We start from the raw sequence: 21,385 nt of genomic DNA, 5'->3' as shown, positions 1-21,385 counted from the left end.
ATCAAAATTTAGTTCATCATAGTTATATTAGACGTTGGGCTAATACCGGATTATTTATTCCAGGATCAGTTTAAAACTGCCTGATTTTCTACTAATATATCTAATATAGCTAGTTATTTTATTTCTTTCAGCAATTTATAAATTTTAATACAATACGTATAAAATATATTGGGCCTTACACTAGGCGTATCTGTAACGCAGGTGTCCACAGTTGTCATAGTCATAATATCAACTTTATAATACCTAGTAAATGGAACAAAGTATCTTTTACGCTATTGCTCTCATAAAAAATAATAAATTATTCACATTCGGCTCTTCCTACCTGACCATAACTGCCACAAGTTAGAAAGTTACTATGAGTATACAATAAAATGGTTTGTCATTATACGTAGTTGCTGCCAGTACCAAAGATTTTCAAACAATTAAAACGATCAAAGAACGTCTTAATTGTTTCCAAATGCGCCTAAGACACGTACCAGACTGGTTTTGAGCCCGTAAATCTAGTTTCGCGATTGCTGATACGGTTTCCGTTCAAGGGGCACCAAGCGACGGCACAGCTGAGGCGCGGCGGTGTCGGCCGATGGCGTCTGCATGTTTTTTTGTTGCACAGGCATGGAGACTCGGAGAGATCGCAGCGCTCGCGCCAGCCGGCCCCAACAGCGCCCGCCAGTCATCCGCCGCTCCCCACCGTGTGCGCGCGTCTTACGCCGTCGAATATTTTTAGTGCACCTGCTGATCGGCGAGACCGCACCGAATCGTCGACCGTTATCGCCCTAAATGACAGCCTAATGGACGAACGAAGAGGTAGTCCATGCATGCTTGTGTTAACGTAGTGAGAACTCGACAGTGGAGTGCAGTGTTGTGTTCATGCTGATATGGAGGAGGTTCGCATATCGGATTGGCCGGAACCACCGGGTTCGCATGCATGGCTCCCCGCTTATGGTTTCCAGCATGATATTATGGATAAAGACGACTATTTCTGCACCAATGGTGAGTGCCGCTCTATTTGAGTGGTAACATACAAACTGACACTGTAAATAATATCTAGTGGACCCAGTTGCGATGTAGAGTTGGCATAATTTTGTTTGCGTTGTAGTTTTTCCTGTATTTAGAGAAACTCCTTTATGTTCTGTTAATTTTCGGCAAGTCGTGCCATGCCAATATGATGAAACCATGCCATGTATGTTGCATGAAATGCATATTCAAAATATATCTGCATTATACATATTTAGTTATTATTTATACTGTGTTATTTATTATGTACTTGACTTCTGCATGGTGTTAAACGATCACTATTCTTTTACTTTCACAAAATATATGTGTTTAAATGTTTAAATTATGCAATTCTAACAAAATTATACCTTATTTCTGAAGTCTTAACACCCGTGGTAATTCCATCACGGGTGTTATTGTGTTTTTTTACCTATTTTGGTTCTAATATAATTGAAGTAGGAACTATAGAGTTCCTACTTCAACTTATATTAGCTTTTATGTCATACCAGTTAAATTAGAAAGTGTATATGTCCTGATATTCAAAACTAAATTTAGTGACTAATCTCTGTTTAACAGCTAGGTATGTAAGTATGATAAAATACTTATGGAGAATTGAATTTTATTAGTATATACCAGTAAGGAGATTTTAGAACGGTCTGTGTGAGTACAGTCAGTCTTAGAGCAAACTCTACATTAATTATTATACTTATACCTAGGAATAGCAATTATTTTAATGGATAGAAGATGAAATGGTACACCCGCCTGCGCTAACGGTATAACCCTAGCGGAGGATAAGTGGAGGTTAATAAGATGACCATGAAGTCAGGCCTGGTGGCAAATCACCAGTAATTAACCACAATGGTTTTCAGAGAGACCGCGAGGAGGTCGACCAGATACTATACATTGCTATTATTAATAAATAAACGTCCCCATTGTGAGTCATTATAAGGACTTGATAGACAATTGAATTATATAATTAGGTTATCTGATGCAATATTTGTCATTAAGTCCTTGTACCTAACGTAGTAAATCATCGTTATATAAATAGACGGATGTATAAATCTATACATATAAATAAAATTGGAGTGTCTGTTTGTAATATTGAAATAACCGTTTTTTACTACATGCATATTAATATAAATACGGCTGGACCTATTTTGACGGGACTTTTTTTGGCTGTTGTAGCCTAGTTGTAGCTGTTGTAATAAGAAGTAACTTAGACTACTTTTATTATAGAAAAATTCTTTTATTTTAGAAAAAGTTAAATACCATGCGGACAAAGTCGGAGGCACAGCTAGTATCACGTACAATTGCAGTATTACAAATAACGTATAAAAATAATAAAAAGACTGAAGTGATGGTTTTTAACACCATTTACTAATTTTTTTCAAAAACAGGTTTAAGTACCTATAAAGTACTTATGATTTCGTCATAAATTCTCAGATAAATGTTAGTTAATGTAGGTATAACAATTTTTTTTTATTTCTTAAATATTTTATCATTATGTTATTGAAATGTAAACAATTTTATTTTATGTAAATTATCATATAGTTAATTGTTCTACATTATCGCTTTTGGAATATTTAGCAGCAATTCTTGTTAATAACTTCCTTATCTACCATATGTATCATATCAAAACAAATTGCACATTGTGATAGAATATGTATATACAATTCAAGCAAATATTAAGTATTATATATATAACAAATGGTAAGTATATAATTCTTAAGCTGACAGTACCTATCTATGTTAGATTATTATCATAGCAAGGCCTAGAGTAATGAATGCGTTGTCAATAACGACTTTCAGGGACGTGACTTATGTATAAATAATCAAGATGACGGGGCCTATAGAAACAAAATAAGTTTCGTATGAAACTGTGCAACAGTTTTTTTTTAAACCAACAAACATTTCAAGCAAGCAATTCTTTGCATAAATTGATAAACTGAAGCAACGGCATGCGAAAGACTGCCTCAAATAAAAAAAACTACTACTAACTATAATAGTTAAGTTTACGTTTAGTTATTACATAGATTCGATTTTGGTATAATTCTCATATGGGCGGTGTCAACATCTGCGTACATAATAATCTTAACTATTTGTATTTACGTTTGATATTTATATTTGTTCTAAATTCAAAATACATGTTTTTTGACGGAGATAAAAACTCATTTTCGATATCTGATACTGGCAACTTTCTATGTACCTAACTGGTAAATAGGCTATCGAACCACTAGATGGAAATGGCAATCGTCTTCTATATAGATATATATACATGAAGAGCACCACGTACGAAGAACCATATGTTGCCATTCTTTCGAACCCTTCATTTCAATTACGAGAATATATAATGATATAATCTATACATCCTTACACATAAATAAAATTGGAGTGTCTGTTTGTAATATTGAAATAACCGTTTTTTACTACATGCATATGAATATAAATATCTACGGTACATACACCAAAATAACATTTTCTACAATTTTTGTCTGTCTATTTGTTTGTATCGTCTTATCTCTGAAACGATTTTGACGGGACTTTTATTGGCAGGTAGCTGTTGTAATAAGGAGTAACTTAGCCTAAGTTACTCCTTATTACATCACTTTTATTTTAGAAAAATAAAGTTCAATTCCACGCGGACGAAGTCGCGGAACAGCTGGTATAATATAATTTACAAAGTATTAATCAAAAATAGAAACGGAAATACATGTGAAATTGTCATATCGCAGGATGTTATGTTTTATTGCGATTCTAAAACTAAATTTAGTGAATGCACAGACTGCATGCACGCAAATATAAACGGTCTCTGAAATGGTACCGCAAATCTGTGGGAACTGAAGGCGCAAACTAATTTGCAAAGAAAGTGAGAGTAACTACTACGATTTTTTCAAAGGAAATAACCGCTATCATTCATTTTAATAATAGATTATATTACGAATTCTTAAATTGAGATAGCCAAGTCAGTGAAAGTGAGTAATTAGTGATAGGTATCTAGTAAATCATAGAAATATCGGATATCTGTTCGTTCACCTCTCTGATGCATATTAAATTTCAGTATGTCAACATTCTTATGATTATTTAGTTATAGCAATAGTTTCAAATCAATTTCGACACAACTAACTACACCTGTACGATGTTGTTCGAAAAGAAAAGAAAGTTGTAAGACTATTTCAATACTCATCATTAAACCAAGCCAGTGTGTCTCGTCTATACAAAACTAGCGACCCTTCCCGGCTTTACACGGATGCATTACAAATCTTTGAGTTTCTCGGCTTGTTCTATACTATAACGTATGTTTTATACATACATATATCTTCTTTTTCTTTCTACCTACCTCTTGAATTACTCTATCTGTAACTGAAAGCTGCATTAAAATATATTGTCTAACAGCGAACAGACGGTGGCGACTTTGTTTTATACTATGTAAAGATAATAATAACAATGTCATTTTTATATTAACTAATCCGTTTATTAATAATTATAAAGGAATAGAAGTTTAATTTAATTTGATCATTTTCTATATTCCTATACAGAATTATAAATTTGAGCCCGTTTAAGATATATTATAGTCACTATTCATTAAGTAATAATTATCAAAATAAAATCAATGTTTTTAAAATATTAAAGTTTAATGTCATATCAGTATTTTCATTATCTATAGATGAATTAATCAAGGAATGCTTTGCACACAAAAGAATGTATGAAATTCCTTAAAGCAGTTTAAGGAATTTCATTCACTCATTCATCATTCATTTATGGAATACTTAATTAAAGAACTTCGATTTGAAAAATTTGCAATGAAAAAAGGTATTATGACTAAATTAAATTAATTCATTTATAATCAAACATAATTAATAGCTGTTTAAAAAAAAACATTGTAAAGGCTTAAAACACCAGATCAATGCCCTCACGCATTATATATTCATACGTTTTACATACAAAATGAGATTATGTGACGTCACTTTGGTGTTTAGCCATCCATCACGGCTTTCCACAAGAATTATTCATATAGTAGGTACAAATTATTCACTGTTAATGACCAAGTCATGGTCATTTTGAGTAGCGGTAGCTAGAAAAAAAGAAAAACGTCTTTCATTAGTGATTTTGTGGTAAACGTAATGATATGTTTTAATCCATGTGGCAACATTTTTCGTAAAGTTATATTTATGTTTTATTTACAATAAATAAAACAAACAGACTATAAATAAAACAGACAGTCTGGTTATTGTTTGCTTTCTATTGCTAAATACAGAGGACTACACTCTTATTCCTTTCTTATATTATAGAAAGTTTCCTTTATAACTTATGATTTTGTTATTGTTAATTGACAGGTAATAAGAAAAGTATGTTCTTCATTGGATTCGTTGATTTTAAAATGATTGATATAAAAATAGAATCTAATTAAAAAATACAGTATTTTATTGTAAATCTGGAATATATACGCTGTATCGATAAAGTTAGGAAAAATATTAATTTTAAAACAAGTTAAAGAAAAATTATGTCTGAACCTATTTAATATTAAAAAATAATAAAAATTAAGCCCCTGTGGTAGTTCCGTCAAGATGCTGCGGGGGCGTTATAGCGCTGTATATAGCCATAAAATGGTCTAACTTTTGGATGACTCAACCAAGAGTATAGGTTTTTTCTTCATGTTTTACGAGGTTGAAAGATAACTTTTTAATTTACCTCTCAGGTTTTAAACATTTTTTTTTGAAAAGAACATTGTTCATGTAGTTAATACCTACATGTGAAATAAATATTTGATTTTCTTATTTTATTAGGAAATATTCGACATTCTTTTTATCTGTATTAGAAATTCTATTGATAGTTCACATGTTTGATATATTATAACTTATTTTACTTGTATGGTTAATATAAATAATGCATTTGCCAAACACAAGCGGTAAACTGTTGTTTTTTGCTAGCTAACCTTGTAATTCTAATCTGCATAGATTATACGGGTATCTGTAGTTATGTCTAGACTGGTTCGTGTAGAGAACGGCGAAACTTTCGTATCTTTAATTTTCTCCTTAGCAATCATAAGAAATATATAAATATTTATAAGATAGTTAGATAAAAAATACTTGTAAGAGCAATAATCAGGAGAGAGTAGAGTACTCTTGTGGTGGTTGGTGGTGGAGCACAATTTGCGCTACTCTTTTGCATTCCCATGATGAAGGAGAAAGAGAGGAATCCTTATACCAAGTTGTCCAGCAAGCTTAGTAAATTCTCCTCTTAAGAAGATAAGAGAGTCAAACTGAGCGAAACGGTAACGATAACTGTTGCTTGATGATGATGATTCAATGATACAAAATACTAAGTTACATAATATTATATATTCTATTGAAAAGTTTATGTGGGCGATAGAATGAGTAGACTGTATGTATAAGATTGATGAGACAACGGATAAAAAATGGTAAATACTTATAATGTAGGTACAATAATAGTGAAAAGGTGACAAAACCATATATCATTAGGTATCAATATAATTTATTTATGTTTAAAAAATAAATTAAATTGATACTACAATAAATACATAATATGTAAAAATGAGCAAAGTTTCAAACAATTTTTACTACAAAGTTTTTACTAGAGAGCGATAGATGATATGATAGATGGCTAAATAGGAAACTCAATAAAATATAAATTTAGCTTCATACTTAAACAGATTCTAAAGAGTTTTTCAATGAAACTCGTTTTATAATATAACTACCCGGCATTCGGTATGAGAGTGGCGTTATAAATTCCAATATTACAGATATGTTATGTGCATTCTTATTGTGCTCGATATAAGGGTTAAAGTTGTCTAAAAGGTAGAGTCACGAGAAGCATGCGGTCGGACCAGTCGTCCGCCCCTAAAGGTCATTTCTTATCTGTAGGCGAATCGTAATCTTTATGCACACAGACGTGTTCACACAGAAATGCAGGAAAGGACTGGCCCTTTTATTTTAGAATAAAGGCTTACATTTTTGTAATAAATATTTTGTTAAAAGCTATTATTATTAAATGCACAGAAACTACACACTATTATTAGTCATCAGGAATCCTCTTTAGTCCCGTTAATATTTTGTTTTTTTAGTATGTAAGCGTGTACACGTATGATGTTATTTAACAATTTTTTTTATAATAGTAAATTTTGGATAAACTAATAACAGAAGCTTACACGGTTAATTCTACCACGTTATTACTTTAATAATTAATAATAATTTGAATGGCAGAGCTATTGACATTTGATGGCCTTGGTGGTCTAGCGGTTTAGCACACTACTTGACTACCGATGATTGCGGGTTCGATTCCTCGTGCAGTACAAACATTTGTATTTATTTGTTTGTATTGGTCTGGATGTTTCCTATGTATATTATGTATGTATTCGTATGTATAAAAAATATCTTAGTATCAGTAGTATATCAATAACAAAAGCTCTGCTTAGCGTGTGACTAGATTGCGTTGTATTAGTTAATACCCCTGGTATTATTATATACTGATAGAGTTTAATACAAGTACATTAGAGTCGGCGGACTAAGAAAAATGTTGCTAAAAATGTTTTTTTAATTGGAGTAATTAAATTAATATCAATTTTAGACGTCAGCGAAATAGTATAGTAATGATGTCTGTATATTGACATTGTTATCAGAAACGAGGTGTGTCTCTAATATCTAGTATCATATGTGTCAAGGATTTATCATTGACAATTTGTTTCACTGCGCCATAACAGTAAAAGAAATTGTATCTATTTAATAGCATTCAGGCACTAATGTTGAATAAACTCTTTAGGCTGTGTGCGTACGCTAATTTTTGCATTGTAATGCAATAAATGCTTAATTCCCGGTACTGTTATGATATTAATAAAATCTCTTATGTCAAGATTAAAGCCCTTGAAACGTCCATCTACTTTGATAATTGAGATAAACTGGAATGGATATTATCAGCAAGAAAAATAAAAATGATAAGTTCTTTACATTATAGCTTATTTCCCGCATTTCTACCCATTTTATTCAGATCTGGAGTATATTAATACAAGTCTTCTGCGTGGATATCTTAGTCACACTTTTTGAGCAGCAAAGCAGGTTGTTTTATAAACTTCGTTTCGATTGTAGGGTGCAGATTAGGTAGTGCAATTACAGAATAAGAGGCATGATATCTAAGTTGTCTAAAGCAACAAATGAGTGGTATTAGGGGTTTTATATATTCATATGATAAAGTATTTTCCGTCAAGGTTCGTTTCCGCACTGTTTTTTTTTACTAAGAGCTGATAATCATCTCCTTTCTCCGCAAACCAGTGACCAAACTACACAAAAATACAAACAAATAAAGAGTTCAAGCAGTACTGCCTATCGTCTTAAACCAAGAACTAATATGGTGTACCTGCTCGTCAAAATACTTAAATCAGTCGCTAAGAATGATATTAATATTATATATTAAAGGACATGTTATTTAAATGTTTATCTATAAACATGCATATATATTTGCTATCGTTGTTGAATGCTAGAGATAATTTGTCGGTCGATAAAACATACCTACCTACTATTTAATATTGCATGTTCTAAATATTTAGCTGTAACTAGTAAACTTAGCCATGGATATACATATATATATATATATGTATGATATACATTTCAATTCAAACGTTTTTACGATGTATACGATTTCCGAAAGAATTATAAATTGTGCCATAATTTATATACATATATCTATAGCTACTTATAAATTGTTATTGTTGCCTACTACAAAATTTACTGGTACCTATTCATTATTATTGTTAAATTTATACTTTTGCAACACATGCCAGCAATTGATCTAAATTGCCCGTTGATTGCTATATCAAACCGTTTTTTCTGGTTTCAAAACAGTTTACAATTCGTTTTAATATTGTTATTAAACAATTGTGTCTATTGGACTGTCCCACTTACATGATAAAATGCAATAACATTTAATAACAAGTCTTTTTTCTAGAAAAAACTATCTCGAGGAGTGTCGTGCTGAAGGGCAATGGTATTGTGATAGGATTATCATTTTGACTGGATATCTCATATGTTTGATTGATTTGTTTTTATGTCAACATAATCGTGATCAACAAGCTGTACTAGTTATTGGAATAATATACTTGAATTTTTTTTTATATATTATAATTTTCCAGTGTGATGTATAGATAATTTTATGTAAAGAGCGTTCATTGCCGAGATGTTGTAATGTTTGCACTGGCTGATAATGTTTTTAAGAATATTAAATAATTCTCAATATTTCCGTATTAATACTTAAAAATGCACAAGCGAACTAAAAGGTTAAATAATTATAATAGGGGTCAATTGTAATTCTTGACAAATAAGTAAGTCATATTAAAAGAAATAAAATAATATGACTTAATGCCTTCCTTCCTATCTTCTGGGGGTCTTCCTATGTGACGGCCTGTTTTTTAGGGATATTTTAGGATTTTTTTTCTACGACCAGTAAATATTTAGAGCTTCAAGTTTTTTATCATTTATTAACACATATTTGGACAGTATAAATATAAAATTTCAGCTAAAAATATTCAGTCAAACTAGAGTTACAGCGCTCTGAACACCCCCGCCTCGAAAAAAAGAGCGGCGTTTTAATTTGTAGGCTTAAAAGCAGGAATGTAATCAAATGAATATAAAAAAAATATTTTTGATAGACATAATAAAAGTTGCAAATTAGGCGTTTTTTTTTTTTTGTTTTTTGCTATAAAAAAATCGAAGTTTTGAAAATTTTTGATAATATATACATATATTGAGTGTGCCCTGTATTTCAAGTTTCGATCCAGTGATTTCTGAGATACAATGGAGGAAAGTTTGAAAAACACAGTTTTGAGAAAAACGCGTTTAAAGTTTCAAGTCCGTTAAAAACTATTAAAATATCAACTTACTCTCAATCGGCGATGCCTGGTCCATAGAGTCATTTCCTCGTGAAACCTTTAAAGTAGATTGTTCAGCTCTTGAGTCAATCCTGGCTTGTTTAACGACATCACTTACGCGCCGCTCAGAGCGTAAGATTCGCTTTTCATCCCGTTTCTCAACATACGCTTGATAACAGGGCATCCCATAATCGTTTTTAAAATACCTTGAATTCATTAAAGATAATAACTGCTAAGTAGCTAGCAATTTCAACAACTTTGGGACCAGAATAAGATGTTTAAAAGTCCAAATCAAAGAATTCAAAGATTCGTTATTGTTTTGTGTCTCTGCTCCTAAACAACGAATTAATAATTCGTCTTTCGATAAATCTTCGAAAACCGGTTTGATAGCTTCTTGGACTTGCGGAATTAGAGGTGGTTTATCGTGATGAAATTGGTCCAGTTCATTATTAGCTTCAGCCTTACGCCATTTACACCAACTGTCTTCGCCTTCTGGACAAAATTGATGCTGAGGGTTTTCATCAGAAGAACATTTGTGATAGTACGTTGCCCAAACTTCCTTTCTCATATCTTCAAGCGAATCTGGATGGCGTCGAATTGCTAATCCGTAGAATTTTGTAATTTCTTGGATAACTTTATCAGTAAGTAGAAACGTGTCTAAACTATAAACAAATATATTAATAAAAGATAAAGCCGACGGTACACAATAATATAATCTTTAAAATTACTTCGAATTTTCTAAAATCGCTTTACTACCGTATTCTAGACATGTTAAGGGAGCAATTAATGAAAAAAAAAAAAAATCGATTTTTTCAACCCATCACATAGGAAGACCCCCTTAATGCTCATCTCATTCACTTACGTCACTTCTATTGAACAGTAGTGTTAAAAATACATAATAGATATGAAAAACTAAGATGTATATAATACACATTATATATATTCGAATGAGACACTTTTAGAAGCTAGTTTTTACAATATTTTTTATCGTAATTTTAAGTTCATTGTACTTTATAGCTATGATTCTAATAGATAAAATAGTAAGTATATCTGCGTAATTACTGTATCTTAGCGTGGTCAAAGACCTTTGAATGTACAAGATTTGCCATTCGTGCGAGAAGATTACAAACCGATAAGATATACGGAATTTCATTATTAAATACATACATACAGATATTGTAATAAAAATAATTACACTTTATCTTTGTAACGGCTATAGGATACGGATGATTTGTATTTTGGTTATTTTGTTTTTCTACTTTATTTATACTGCTTAAAGATATTTTACACAAAAAATCGCTAAACGAAGCACGGTCTTGAAGGTACTGACATATACATACTCGTACAATATAGTAGCTTATTTATGTACAGTATTAAAACTGTGGTAAGTAATAATGTGTAAAGTGCTTGATTTTTACACCAAGAAAATATTTTTAAAGATAAAGGCAATGTGGATAAAATTTTAAACGAAAATATTTTTCTATATAGAAAGACAAAAATCCAAATAATATAAATAATGTGCATTATGCACAACTATAATAATAAAAAAATAATCAAAGTTTGTGAAACTTAACTGCTAACACACTTTGACATCACTTTATGACTACAATTACTCATACATGAGTCATAGTATATTATCTATGGTTTGTAAATCAATAACATCAGCATTATTTCATATCGATATCTATTTTGTGACCGTAACTGACCCCAGTCTGTATACCAGCGCAGCTCGACATTGTCCATATTCTGTGATATCGCGGTCGTGGGGTTCAAATATAAAAGGTGATAGATAAAATCGACTTTATAAATATACCAGGTGAGACAGTCAATAATATATTGCCCGTGAAATTTCGAATTTATGTTATTATTTATCTGTATAAAATTAGCTTACAATGTAATCTGGACTAGAGGTATGGTTTGTGAATTTGAATGCTTGTAATCTACGCTACAACTGATCCAGCTGTGTACTCAGCTAAAAAAGCAAAGAAAACAATGCCTATTATTAATTTTAGAAAAATGCAGAAATCTAAATTCTACTTATCCCAAAAAAATATAATAATTATAAAACTAATGTTTATAGAATATAAACTACTGACCTTGGGGGAAAAAACCATAACCTATTATAATCATGTCTTAAAATAAATAGACGTCACCGTCTATTACACTTATCTATTATGTATATATTATCTGTGGTTATTTTTGTTACATAAATTTATATTATGAAATTGGCGTATACTAAATGCCTGATCTGTTTCTGAAGTTCGGTGCAGTTCTAGAACTACTAAAAATCCACTTCAATATACTACCGAATCAGTAAAAATACAAAAGAAGATTTTTAGTGAGTTTTTAGAATTGCAGTGACATCCAAATCAAAAGCCACTAAGTACCTAGAAAACTTTTAAGAACCAAAGCCAGACAGATCAAATAACATCAATCAAACAGATCATATGTAAAAGTTTGTCTTTTATATTCATTGCGTCATTTATGCATGTTGTATGTTTTGAGTATAGTCTTGTCGCATCACTTTTATTGCATGGAGTGTTGACATTTATCTTGCTCTGTGGCATGAAAATTTTCGAATTAAGAACAAATATTGATTGAGTGTCCTCTTTATTTATGGTAGATATAGGTACTTATTTGAATTAAGTGAAGTAGGTGATTTTTTTCGCTCGCTAGCTCGTCTTTTATTTTCTATAGCGTAGAATAAAATGTAGTAAAAATATATATAATGTACATAAAAATATATTGCAATGAAATATATATAGTTGCTCTCAGAGAATGTGTCGAAGCAAAATTCTTAAAAACACATGAGCACAGAGTAATTAAATTATAACCATAAACAGTTACAGATCTCTTTCTTATAGCGATCTTGACCGTTTTTTTTTGTTTTTAAATAAATTTGATTATTTTTAGCGGGAAAAAATACAACATGGCGGCCGTCACTGCGACCCAGTGTTTGATGGCCTACTTCCCGCGGAGTTACAACATATCAACCAACGAGTCGTATAAATAACAATACATTTAATAATGTTTGATTATAAATGGATAGATGGCTATTATTATAACCAAGGTTACTCACGACCTTTACAGATAATGAACTTTACTAGCGTACGAGCAGCTTAGATAACAAAGTAACCGCGTATTACAAAGGATACCACGATAAGCGTAACTCCTAAGCGCTATTGAGATAAAGTTTAGAATATAATCGATTTATTGACTTTCTCAATTTGAAATGATGTTTTGAAATTACGAATCCTAACAACAAAACTCACACATAAATTACAAATAAAAAACATATAAAATAAAAGTGTAACTAAAGAAACAAAGCAAAATTAAACGAAATTAAGCAGTTACAGATCATTTTTAAACGGCTTCAGAAAGAGAAAGTTTACACCTCGACTACTTAAATTTTTTATATGCATGTTTGAAATCTATGTTATTTGTGATTTGAAGATTATTATATTAGCTTAGCATCTGTGGATTTTTTTATATCCCTAGGATGGCAATCGATCCTACGATCGTCTTGTGGATAAGCTGTTATTGTAAACAGTAATTGAATCTATTTAAGATAGCTACCTACTTATTACAAAGTTTCTATATAATAATCAATGACGCCTAATTAACGCCACCCATTTCTTATATATTATAAGAAATAGCGAACAATTTACTTACCCTTGACATTTCACAAAAACTAATAGGGAAAATTGAGGTAAAGTATCAACAAAAGCAAGAGAACCAATTTACTTTTTATGCGAACTTTTAAAGGTTATATTCTAATCGCTATAGAAATTGCATCATTTATTAATTTAAAAGATAAGTACATCTATGTACATGTGTAATTGGAATAGATAAGCTGACATCCCATATGATGGTAAGTGGTGACCGTCGCCTTTCAGGTATATGAACAGGTCACTACGTTATCATGTAATATCATTCATGTATTGCCATTCAAGAGATCTAAGATGTCATGTCTTTTATTCTTTAATTTCACTGAGAAATCGCACTTTACAACCGAAGCACAGCCGAAACAAGTTAGTAGTGTCGGAAATAGATGAAACTGAGTTTCCCAGATAGATGGCTTATTACAATCTATCCCATATATAGACTCAAATGTTTGATAGGATTTTATGAACAATATCAAAAGTATTGGTTTTTATTTAACATTCGAGCTGTAGTTTAATTATAAATTTTGTCTGTCTATAAATAAAGATTTAAATTGTTAGTAGAGATTAATTAAGATAGACAGAATAGATGTAAATAGAATAGACAGAATAGAAACTAGTTAGGGCTCACGTCTTTGTCTGTGGAATTCAATATGTGCACTTTAATAATGAAAAATCTTAAATATTAACAAGGTTCTTTGTATTTTGTAATGAGCCGGTCTAATTTTTCCATCAGATGTTGAAACTTTAAGCATGTATGATAAAATGTCATGTCAAATATATAAGATTGCAATAGGTAATCAAGAATATGACGCAAGCAATAAGATGCATCATTTTAAAGATGACTCACTCAGGATATAAATATTGGTAATCCACTAAACATTCTTGCAGGAAAAATAATATATTAAAACTTTTAGATTTATATATATATAGATATATACTGTTTAATATATGATAATAATGACATTTACAAACAGCTTGCTTATTTCAAACTTTATCAAATAATATTCTCCTACAGCACCGTCGTTTACATTTATAAAATCCTCGAAATCTAGTAATAACTTTCATTATAAATATATTATGTATTCAGAATCAGATATTCAGTCTCTATTATTCTACTGCAAATAAGATATTTTACTGCTATATCAAGTATTACTTAGGTAATAGATAAATAAAAATGTATATCTTTACTTACTCTACTGATAGTATTATTGTTTGAAGTGGAATATATTACTTGCTCCGTTAGCTTGTTATCTTTCATCTATTCTACTTTTGACAGGTTGAAAAAGATTGTAAATACATAAAAGTAACCGCGATATCATGTATTGTCTTTAATATATTTTTATCATTTGTAACTTACAAATTCGTACAAAATATAATTCTGATAGTCTTATATCTTCATTGCTGCATTGATTTCTACAGACTATCACGATAACGTTGTCTGTGGTGCTGTTCATATACATATATATATATATATGGGGACAGTTACCACTTACTATCAGGTGGGCCGTAAGTTTATTTGCTATTCCAATTGCAAAGCATTGTTAACTAAACTCTACCAATAAGTTACAGCTGGTCTGGTACTTGTTAGTGTGTCGATGTGTGCGACCTAAGCAAGGTTACATACGTGTTAGTCAAACACTTAATGACTCATTAGTATTGTAAGCAATTTATTAGGCGTTTTCTGCCAGTCTTCAATTGTTTAAGTAAGGCTAGCAATTGTGAGGTCGTTTGTGTATGTAACATTATGGTGAGACATGACAAAATTATTTGTTAATTTAAATTATTTTTTTTAATTTTAGCCACGGCTATTAGAAAGCCTAAATCCTCTAGTACTTTAGTACACCGCCTTACTTTCTGCTGGTCGCGGGTTCGATTCCTGATACAGTACAAACAATTGTATTCATGAGTGTGATTGTTTCTATTGGTCTGGGTAATTCCTATGTGGGTATATTATGTATGTATATACATAATTTTTTTATGGATATGGACGAAAAATTTATTATCAACTTTAATTTCAGTTCCATAATCAGTTTACAAAGACGAATTACTTTTTTATATTTTATAAACTTCACGAATTATAATAAAAGATAAAAAAAACAGTATTATTCTATAGAATATCCAGAGCCTTGGATATAATTTAAAAAAATGTAATTTTACACGATCTGATACTAGTCCATTTATAATAAGCTACGTACAATATAGATTCAATTACGATACGAGTAGGTATATTGCAGATGTTCAAAACATAGTAGTGACTACTCTCTGATCTCAACCATGCCGGTGTCATGTAAACAAAACTGTTACATAATGGAGTCAATGACCTGAAGTGTCAACGATATTTATATATTAATACGTGAAGCAAAAACTTTGTGCCTCTTATTATCGTTAATTACCCAGAAAATTATGCGGGCTCATTTTTAAAGTATAAAATTTCACAGTTAATTTTTATTATAATTAAATGATTTTAATTAAAGTGAAATATACCACTTATTCTTACATATAAAAAATATAAACATATATAATCCACTATCGTTGTATTAATACGCAGAGCAAAAATATTCGTACCCTTTTTACGAAAATTGCGCTGACGGTGAATGAAATTTCGCATACTTATAGTTTATATACAAAATGAGTGCATAATGTTAATATATTTTTAAAAATTATGCAAATAAAATACATTATTATACATTACAAAGTCTATGGTCGTATTGAGAATAGATTATTATTATTTGTTTTAAATTCGTTTGTCTATAATCTTACTAAATATTAAATAAATTATGGTCGAATTTCGACCACTGGACGACCATTAGTATAAATATATTTGCAAGTAATTTATTTTTGTACTTATGAATATTCTTCACCCGTCTATACTAATAAAAATATACATATATTTTTAAATAGAAATACAGAACGATATGGAAGTACTTACACAATCATTAGAGGTGTTCCGATCTATAGTACAGGTGTAGACTATACTATGCTATAAATTGCTGAAAATAGTTTATTTCATTCTTCAGATGCTAATACAGTATATGTCAGGACAATTCACACAGCGCCATCTAGACCGAAGTTAAGCTTGCTAAAGATTGTGTTGTGGATACTAGATAACTGATACAAATACATAGATATATATTATATATTTATTTCGTAAACACATACATATTATACATAGAAAAAACATCCAGACCGATATAAACAATCATACTCATGAATACAAATGTTTGTGCCGTGCGAGGAATCGAACCCACGACCATCGGAAGTAAGGCGGTAAGTATGCTAAACCACTAGACCCCCGAGGCCGTCAAATTTGGCGGTGTATAATATTTAGAACTATTTGCATGTGAATAGAAACACTGCACACGCTTCGAGATAGTATAATAAACAAAGTTTCACGTGTCAACAAAGAAAAGAAAGCCACAATTCATGCGTTTTCTTTATAACAATGTGTCACTAGTTACAAAGTATCATCACCATTCAGTTACGTGTTTTCAAGCGATATTAATTGCAGTAGTGAGTTATGACAAACTAAACTTAATATTTCGCATTTAAGAGAATATCGTAATGAGGCAATTATAATTTAGTTTCCTGTTTTTTATATAACTATTTTTTAACCATAACTTCTCTATTTACAATAGGTACAATATTTTTTTATATCTTTATTCCATTCAATTCTTTGCAAACTTAATACAAAATAACTTAATATAAACATACGATAACAACAAATAAGTATTACAATGCAATGTAATGCAAAATTTTATATACATTATTAATTACAGGGCCTTAGATTTGTGCAGTAGTGTATTTCACACTATAATTATCATATTGACATTCTAAATATAACGAGGAAAAAGAATTTTGTGACATTGTAGATATGTATTTTGTGCGTAGGAGAATAATCTCTGGAATTAAAAATAAAACATATAAAAGTAATATTATTCCTAATTGAATGTAGGCTATTTATTGCTAATTTTATAAATAAACAAATTTTGATTGTGCAAATTACATATAACTTGGATACAACGGGATTTTTACCATTTATATTTTCGTGCTCTCCACATTTCGACGCTGTTAAAGCATCTTAGTAACTGGTCGGCTGGTGGATGTAAACAATTATTACAAGCAGACATAACAGTCTACCGGCTTCCTTAGTCTTTTTTTACGGACACCGTCTTCACACAAAACGACAAAACATTTACGCTTCTCGAGTTTTGGAAGTGTATCTCGATTAACTAAATCGAGATTCGCTATTTTTAAGGATATTTAAACATAATGTGCGGTTACTGCTTATCAATCTTACGGGAATTACTTATCTATCTAATCTTAGCTAAAATAACTTATGCATCATTTTATATTTTTAATTTAATATCCGGTGACGGAACTATCGGTATAAAAAAAATGGATTCCAGTATACCCAGCGATATGTCAAGTGCTTGCGTTCATCACAATATCGACAATTGCAAACTCGGACTAACAGACGTCAGATAAATGTTTATTTTTATATATTATAAAATTACTTAATGTAAACGATATAATATATTGCATGCATTATCTAATTTTACGCTTAACATTTATTTACATTGGCAACTGTGTTCCGTTACGCCTTTGTATTCAAATTATTCCAGAAGTTCGCGTTCGCGCACCGTCTCTAAAACACTTTTAGCAGAGTTTACGATTTTCTAATGGTTTTGTAAACGATCCGTAACCGTAGGTACCTTCAGTGATCGTTGCCATGGCGACCTACTTTCGAATAATTACACACGTGGGTGTAGCTTTGTTGTTCAGAGAGATCTAACGAGGTCTGTATGCCCTATAAAACGCGGGTAAATTAGCAAGTCTGCGGAAGCGCGGAACGTTCTCAATAGAATGTTATTACCGCATAGCAGATGAATGTGAGTGTAGTGCCTTCAAGAAACACAGATAATTATTAGAAAAACATCTATGTTGACATTGATGTCGTCTTCGATTTGTAATTATTAACGTCTGAAAACGTTGATGTTTTATGTATCAAAATAAACAAGGATTTTATTTGTCACTAGCATCGGCTAACATCGCTCAACTTCGTATGAGTTAGATACACATTTGTAACATTTTTAATTGCAAATTTGCTCCTATTGGAATTTAAATGTATCATACATATATAATTTATATCCCAGATTAAATGGGACTCTATATATGATGATTTAATTAATTAAGGGCAATGTCACAGCATTTTATGACCATCGGGAATTTATTTTGGGTAGTCGATGACTAATTTCTCGTCGGACTACTTACAATATGGTGTTTTAAATTAGCGTTTTGCAGAGCCTTCATTTAATAAGGATTACTTTTCTTTAGTAGAATAATACCTAACATACCTATAGATCGATTTTATACAATTTGCAAATGTCTTGTCTATCTTTAGCTAAAAGAATATTTAAATAAAGCTTCTTTATAATCATAATGCCAGTGATCTGTTGCCTTTTACAGTTATTGTGTGGGAGTTCAGGCATGTTGTTCTTAGCAAATTACAACATAAATTTAGATTAACTTAATTTGACCTTTGTACCTAGTTAATTATTAATTACTACTTGTGTTTGGCTAAGATCCTGTTACTGTTGAAACTATTAAATGTTAAGTAAATCGGAAAAACTAATGTAGTGTTTTGTTATAAATTACGTGAATATTTGAAAATAAATTAAGTTATCATCATTAAAGTCGAAATAATTTGTAACCATCTTCAAACGTAGTGATAGCATAATAGTAAACTATAATAATGACTAAAACGTTCAAATTTTCACTAAAAATAGGGAATATAAAATTATTTTGAAATTTTATATACACGTATTCTAAAATAGAATTTTGTGTGAGAATTCAAGGTAATGACAAAAAAAATATCTTTCAATTATCATTACATATTTCATGACATTATATTGTACCATAAATAATTTATTATTTATGAAACATAACACAAACGTGTATGTGGACTGTTTACCTTTCATAAATATCGTTAAACATGTATAAAATACGATTTTTGTATATGAAGATGTCATGTCACAACAAACGTTTACACTGAAATACTTGACGTAAACCATATTGTGTTTACTACATGTATTTTGGTCGAAGACGGTGTAATTTGATCTTTATGGCATTCGCAATAACGTACATTAAAGTGTGTTATAGCGATAGCGTCACAAACTCTTTCGGGGAATAGATTTTTTTTGTAATTGAAATGGCAAATAATCACGTTTCATGCCAGTTTTGGGCATCATTGCTATTCCGGAGAGCTAAAATGTAATGCTTCTTATTATTTCAAGCTGCTTGGCAGCTGGAAAAGCTGAGACTTAGTTGCTCACGCTGACGACTTTTTACAAATTCTCCTTTAGTAGTAGATATAAAATAGATACATATCAGCAATTATTTACCATTTGAAAATAGTTCTTATTAAATTAATTGTAGGATACACATTAACATAATATACCGCTATTGTGGAGTTCGGTAAGCTTTTCGGTCAGCTACCTGTAGCATTACATACTGGCCACACTTCGGATCTACTTTCTCTATTTGTTAAACCAAACATTGGATTTATTATGGGTGATTTAGTTCTATTTTATGGTTTGTAGCCTGTGGCAGGCATGGCTGTATGTTATGTGCGTGTCATTGTTTTTTTAAATGATGCGAGCGTCTCTTTATCTAATTATTTACTTGTATAATATTAATTTTATTTTATTAGATACGCCTGTAAAGGTTATTATCATGAATAGTAAGATATTAAGAGCTGGAATATTAAAATTTGTCATTAGAGATTCTTTCTAAAATAATATATTTTATCTGTGAATGTAATTAATGTTCCTAATTTTGTTATTAATTAGCCCATCTTGCTATAAAAATATGGGCTGGAATACGGTAACAAAGAAAATTATCTCGAAAATTATAAATATTACATATTCTTATTTGCTTAATAAATTCCAAATTGGTATTTACTGTACTAACTCCACTACCAATTGGCTCTAATATGCTAAGCAACAAGCGGTGCGACCACTGTTTACAACACTAATTATGTATTCGATTAAACAATATTTGTACGATTATTCAAATTTAATTATTCATAAATATTTATATTGTTTAGCATATATTTTTTAAAATTAAATAAGTAATTACGTTGTAGGTATTTAATATAAAAATTATAATATAGTTATAATATATATTCAAAACGTAATGTCATAGATTAATACTCATTACATATAGTAATATATAACTGTGGTAATAATGATATTTAGATTTTTTTTTAATTTTGAACCTGTTCAATACACGGCTCACACTGTGAGCCGTGTATCGAAAAAGCATGACATATTTCGCCTGCTTTTTTGAGATATAACCATATGTTATTTGTAATTTTCTGTGTTTGTTTTACCAATTTTCATAGGCCAATATATCTTAACGTCAACTTAAAATAGAATGTCATGATTTAATAGTATTGTCACAATATATATCAATTACATACATCTGCGTTCTTTCCATACGGGTATATACAGTGTGTATATAAAATGTAAAATGGCGTAGTGTGAACTTACCTTCATATGTGAACATTATCAAGTCTCCATTCAAATATTCCTTTTTAATATAATTATACGCTGATATGAGTTATATGCCCATACGCCCAACAGCACATTCCAATGTGTTACCATTGATTTACATAACAGACCATTAGCAACACCGTAGTCGAATCGCACACACGGACAGTCCGCTGAGCCTTGCTCTTGACATATGGTCACTCGGCACGCATATTAATAGACCCAAGTGATTCACATCACTTTAGTTCCTCGAGGCACTTTTAAGAGACGAACGCGCGATATGAACGCCTCATAAACGTCAA

At 30.7% G+C, this 21,385-nt stretch overlaps 1 protein-coding gene across 1 annotated transcript in view; it reads left to right on the top strand.

The window, feature by feature from the left end:
* Window positions 1-661: 661 nt before the first annotated feature.
* LOC131853430 (uncharacterized) overlaps window positions 662-21,385 on the top strand; it is a 106,065-nt gene continuing 85,341 nt past the window's right edge. The window contains exon 1 of the mRNA XM_059204314.1: window positions 662-990. Coding sequence (XP_059060297.1) covers window positions 876-990 — 115 coding nt within the window. The 5' untranslated portion in view covers window positions 662-875. The remainder of the gene's footprint in view (window positions 991-21,385) is intronic.

Source organism: Achroia grisella, unplaced genomic scaffold, assembly GCF_030625045.1.
Source record: "Achroia grisella isolate CSIRO2021 unplaced genomic scaffold, CSIRO_AGI_Agris_v1 utg902, whole genome shotgun sequence".
NCBI lineage: Eukaryota > Metazoa > Arthropoda > Insecta > Lepidoptera > Pyralidae > Achroia > Achroia grisella.
The sequence above is the reverse complement of the archived record's forward strand: the minus strand, read 5'-3'. Positions and strand labels throughout refer to the sequence as shown.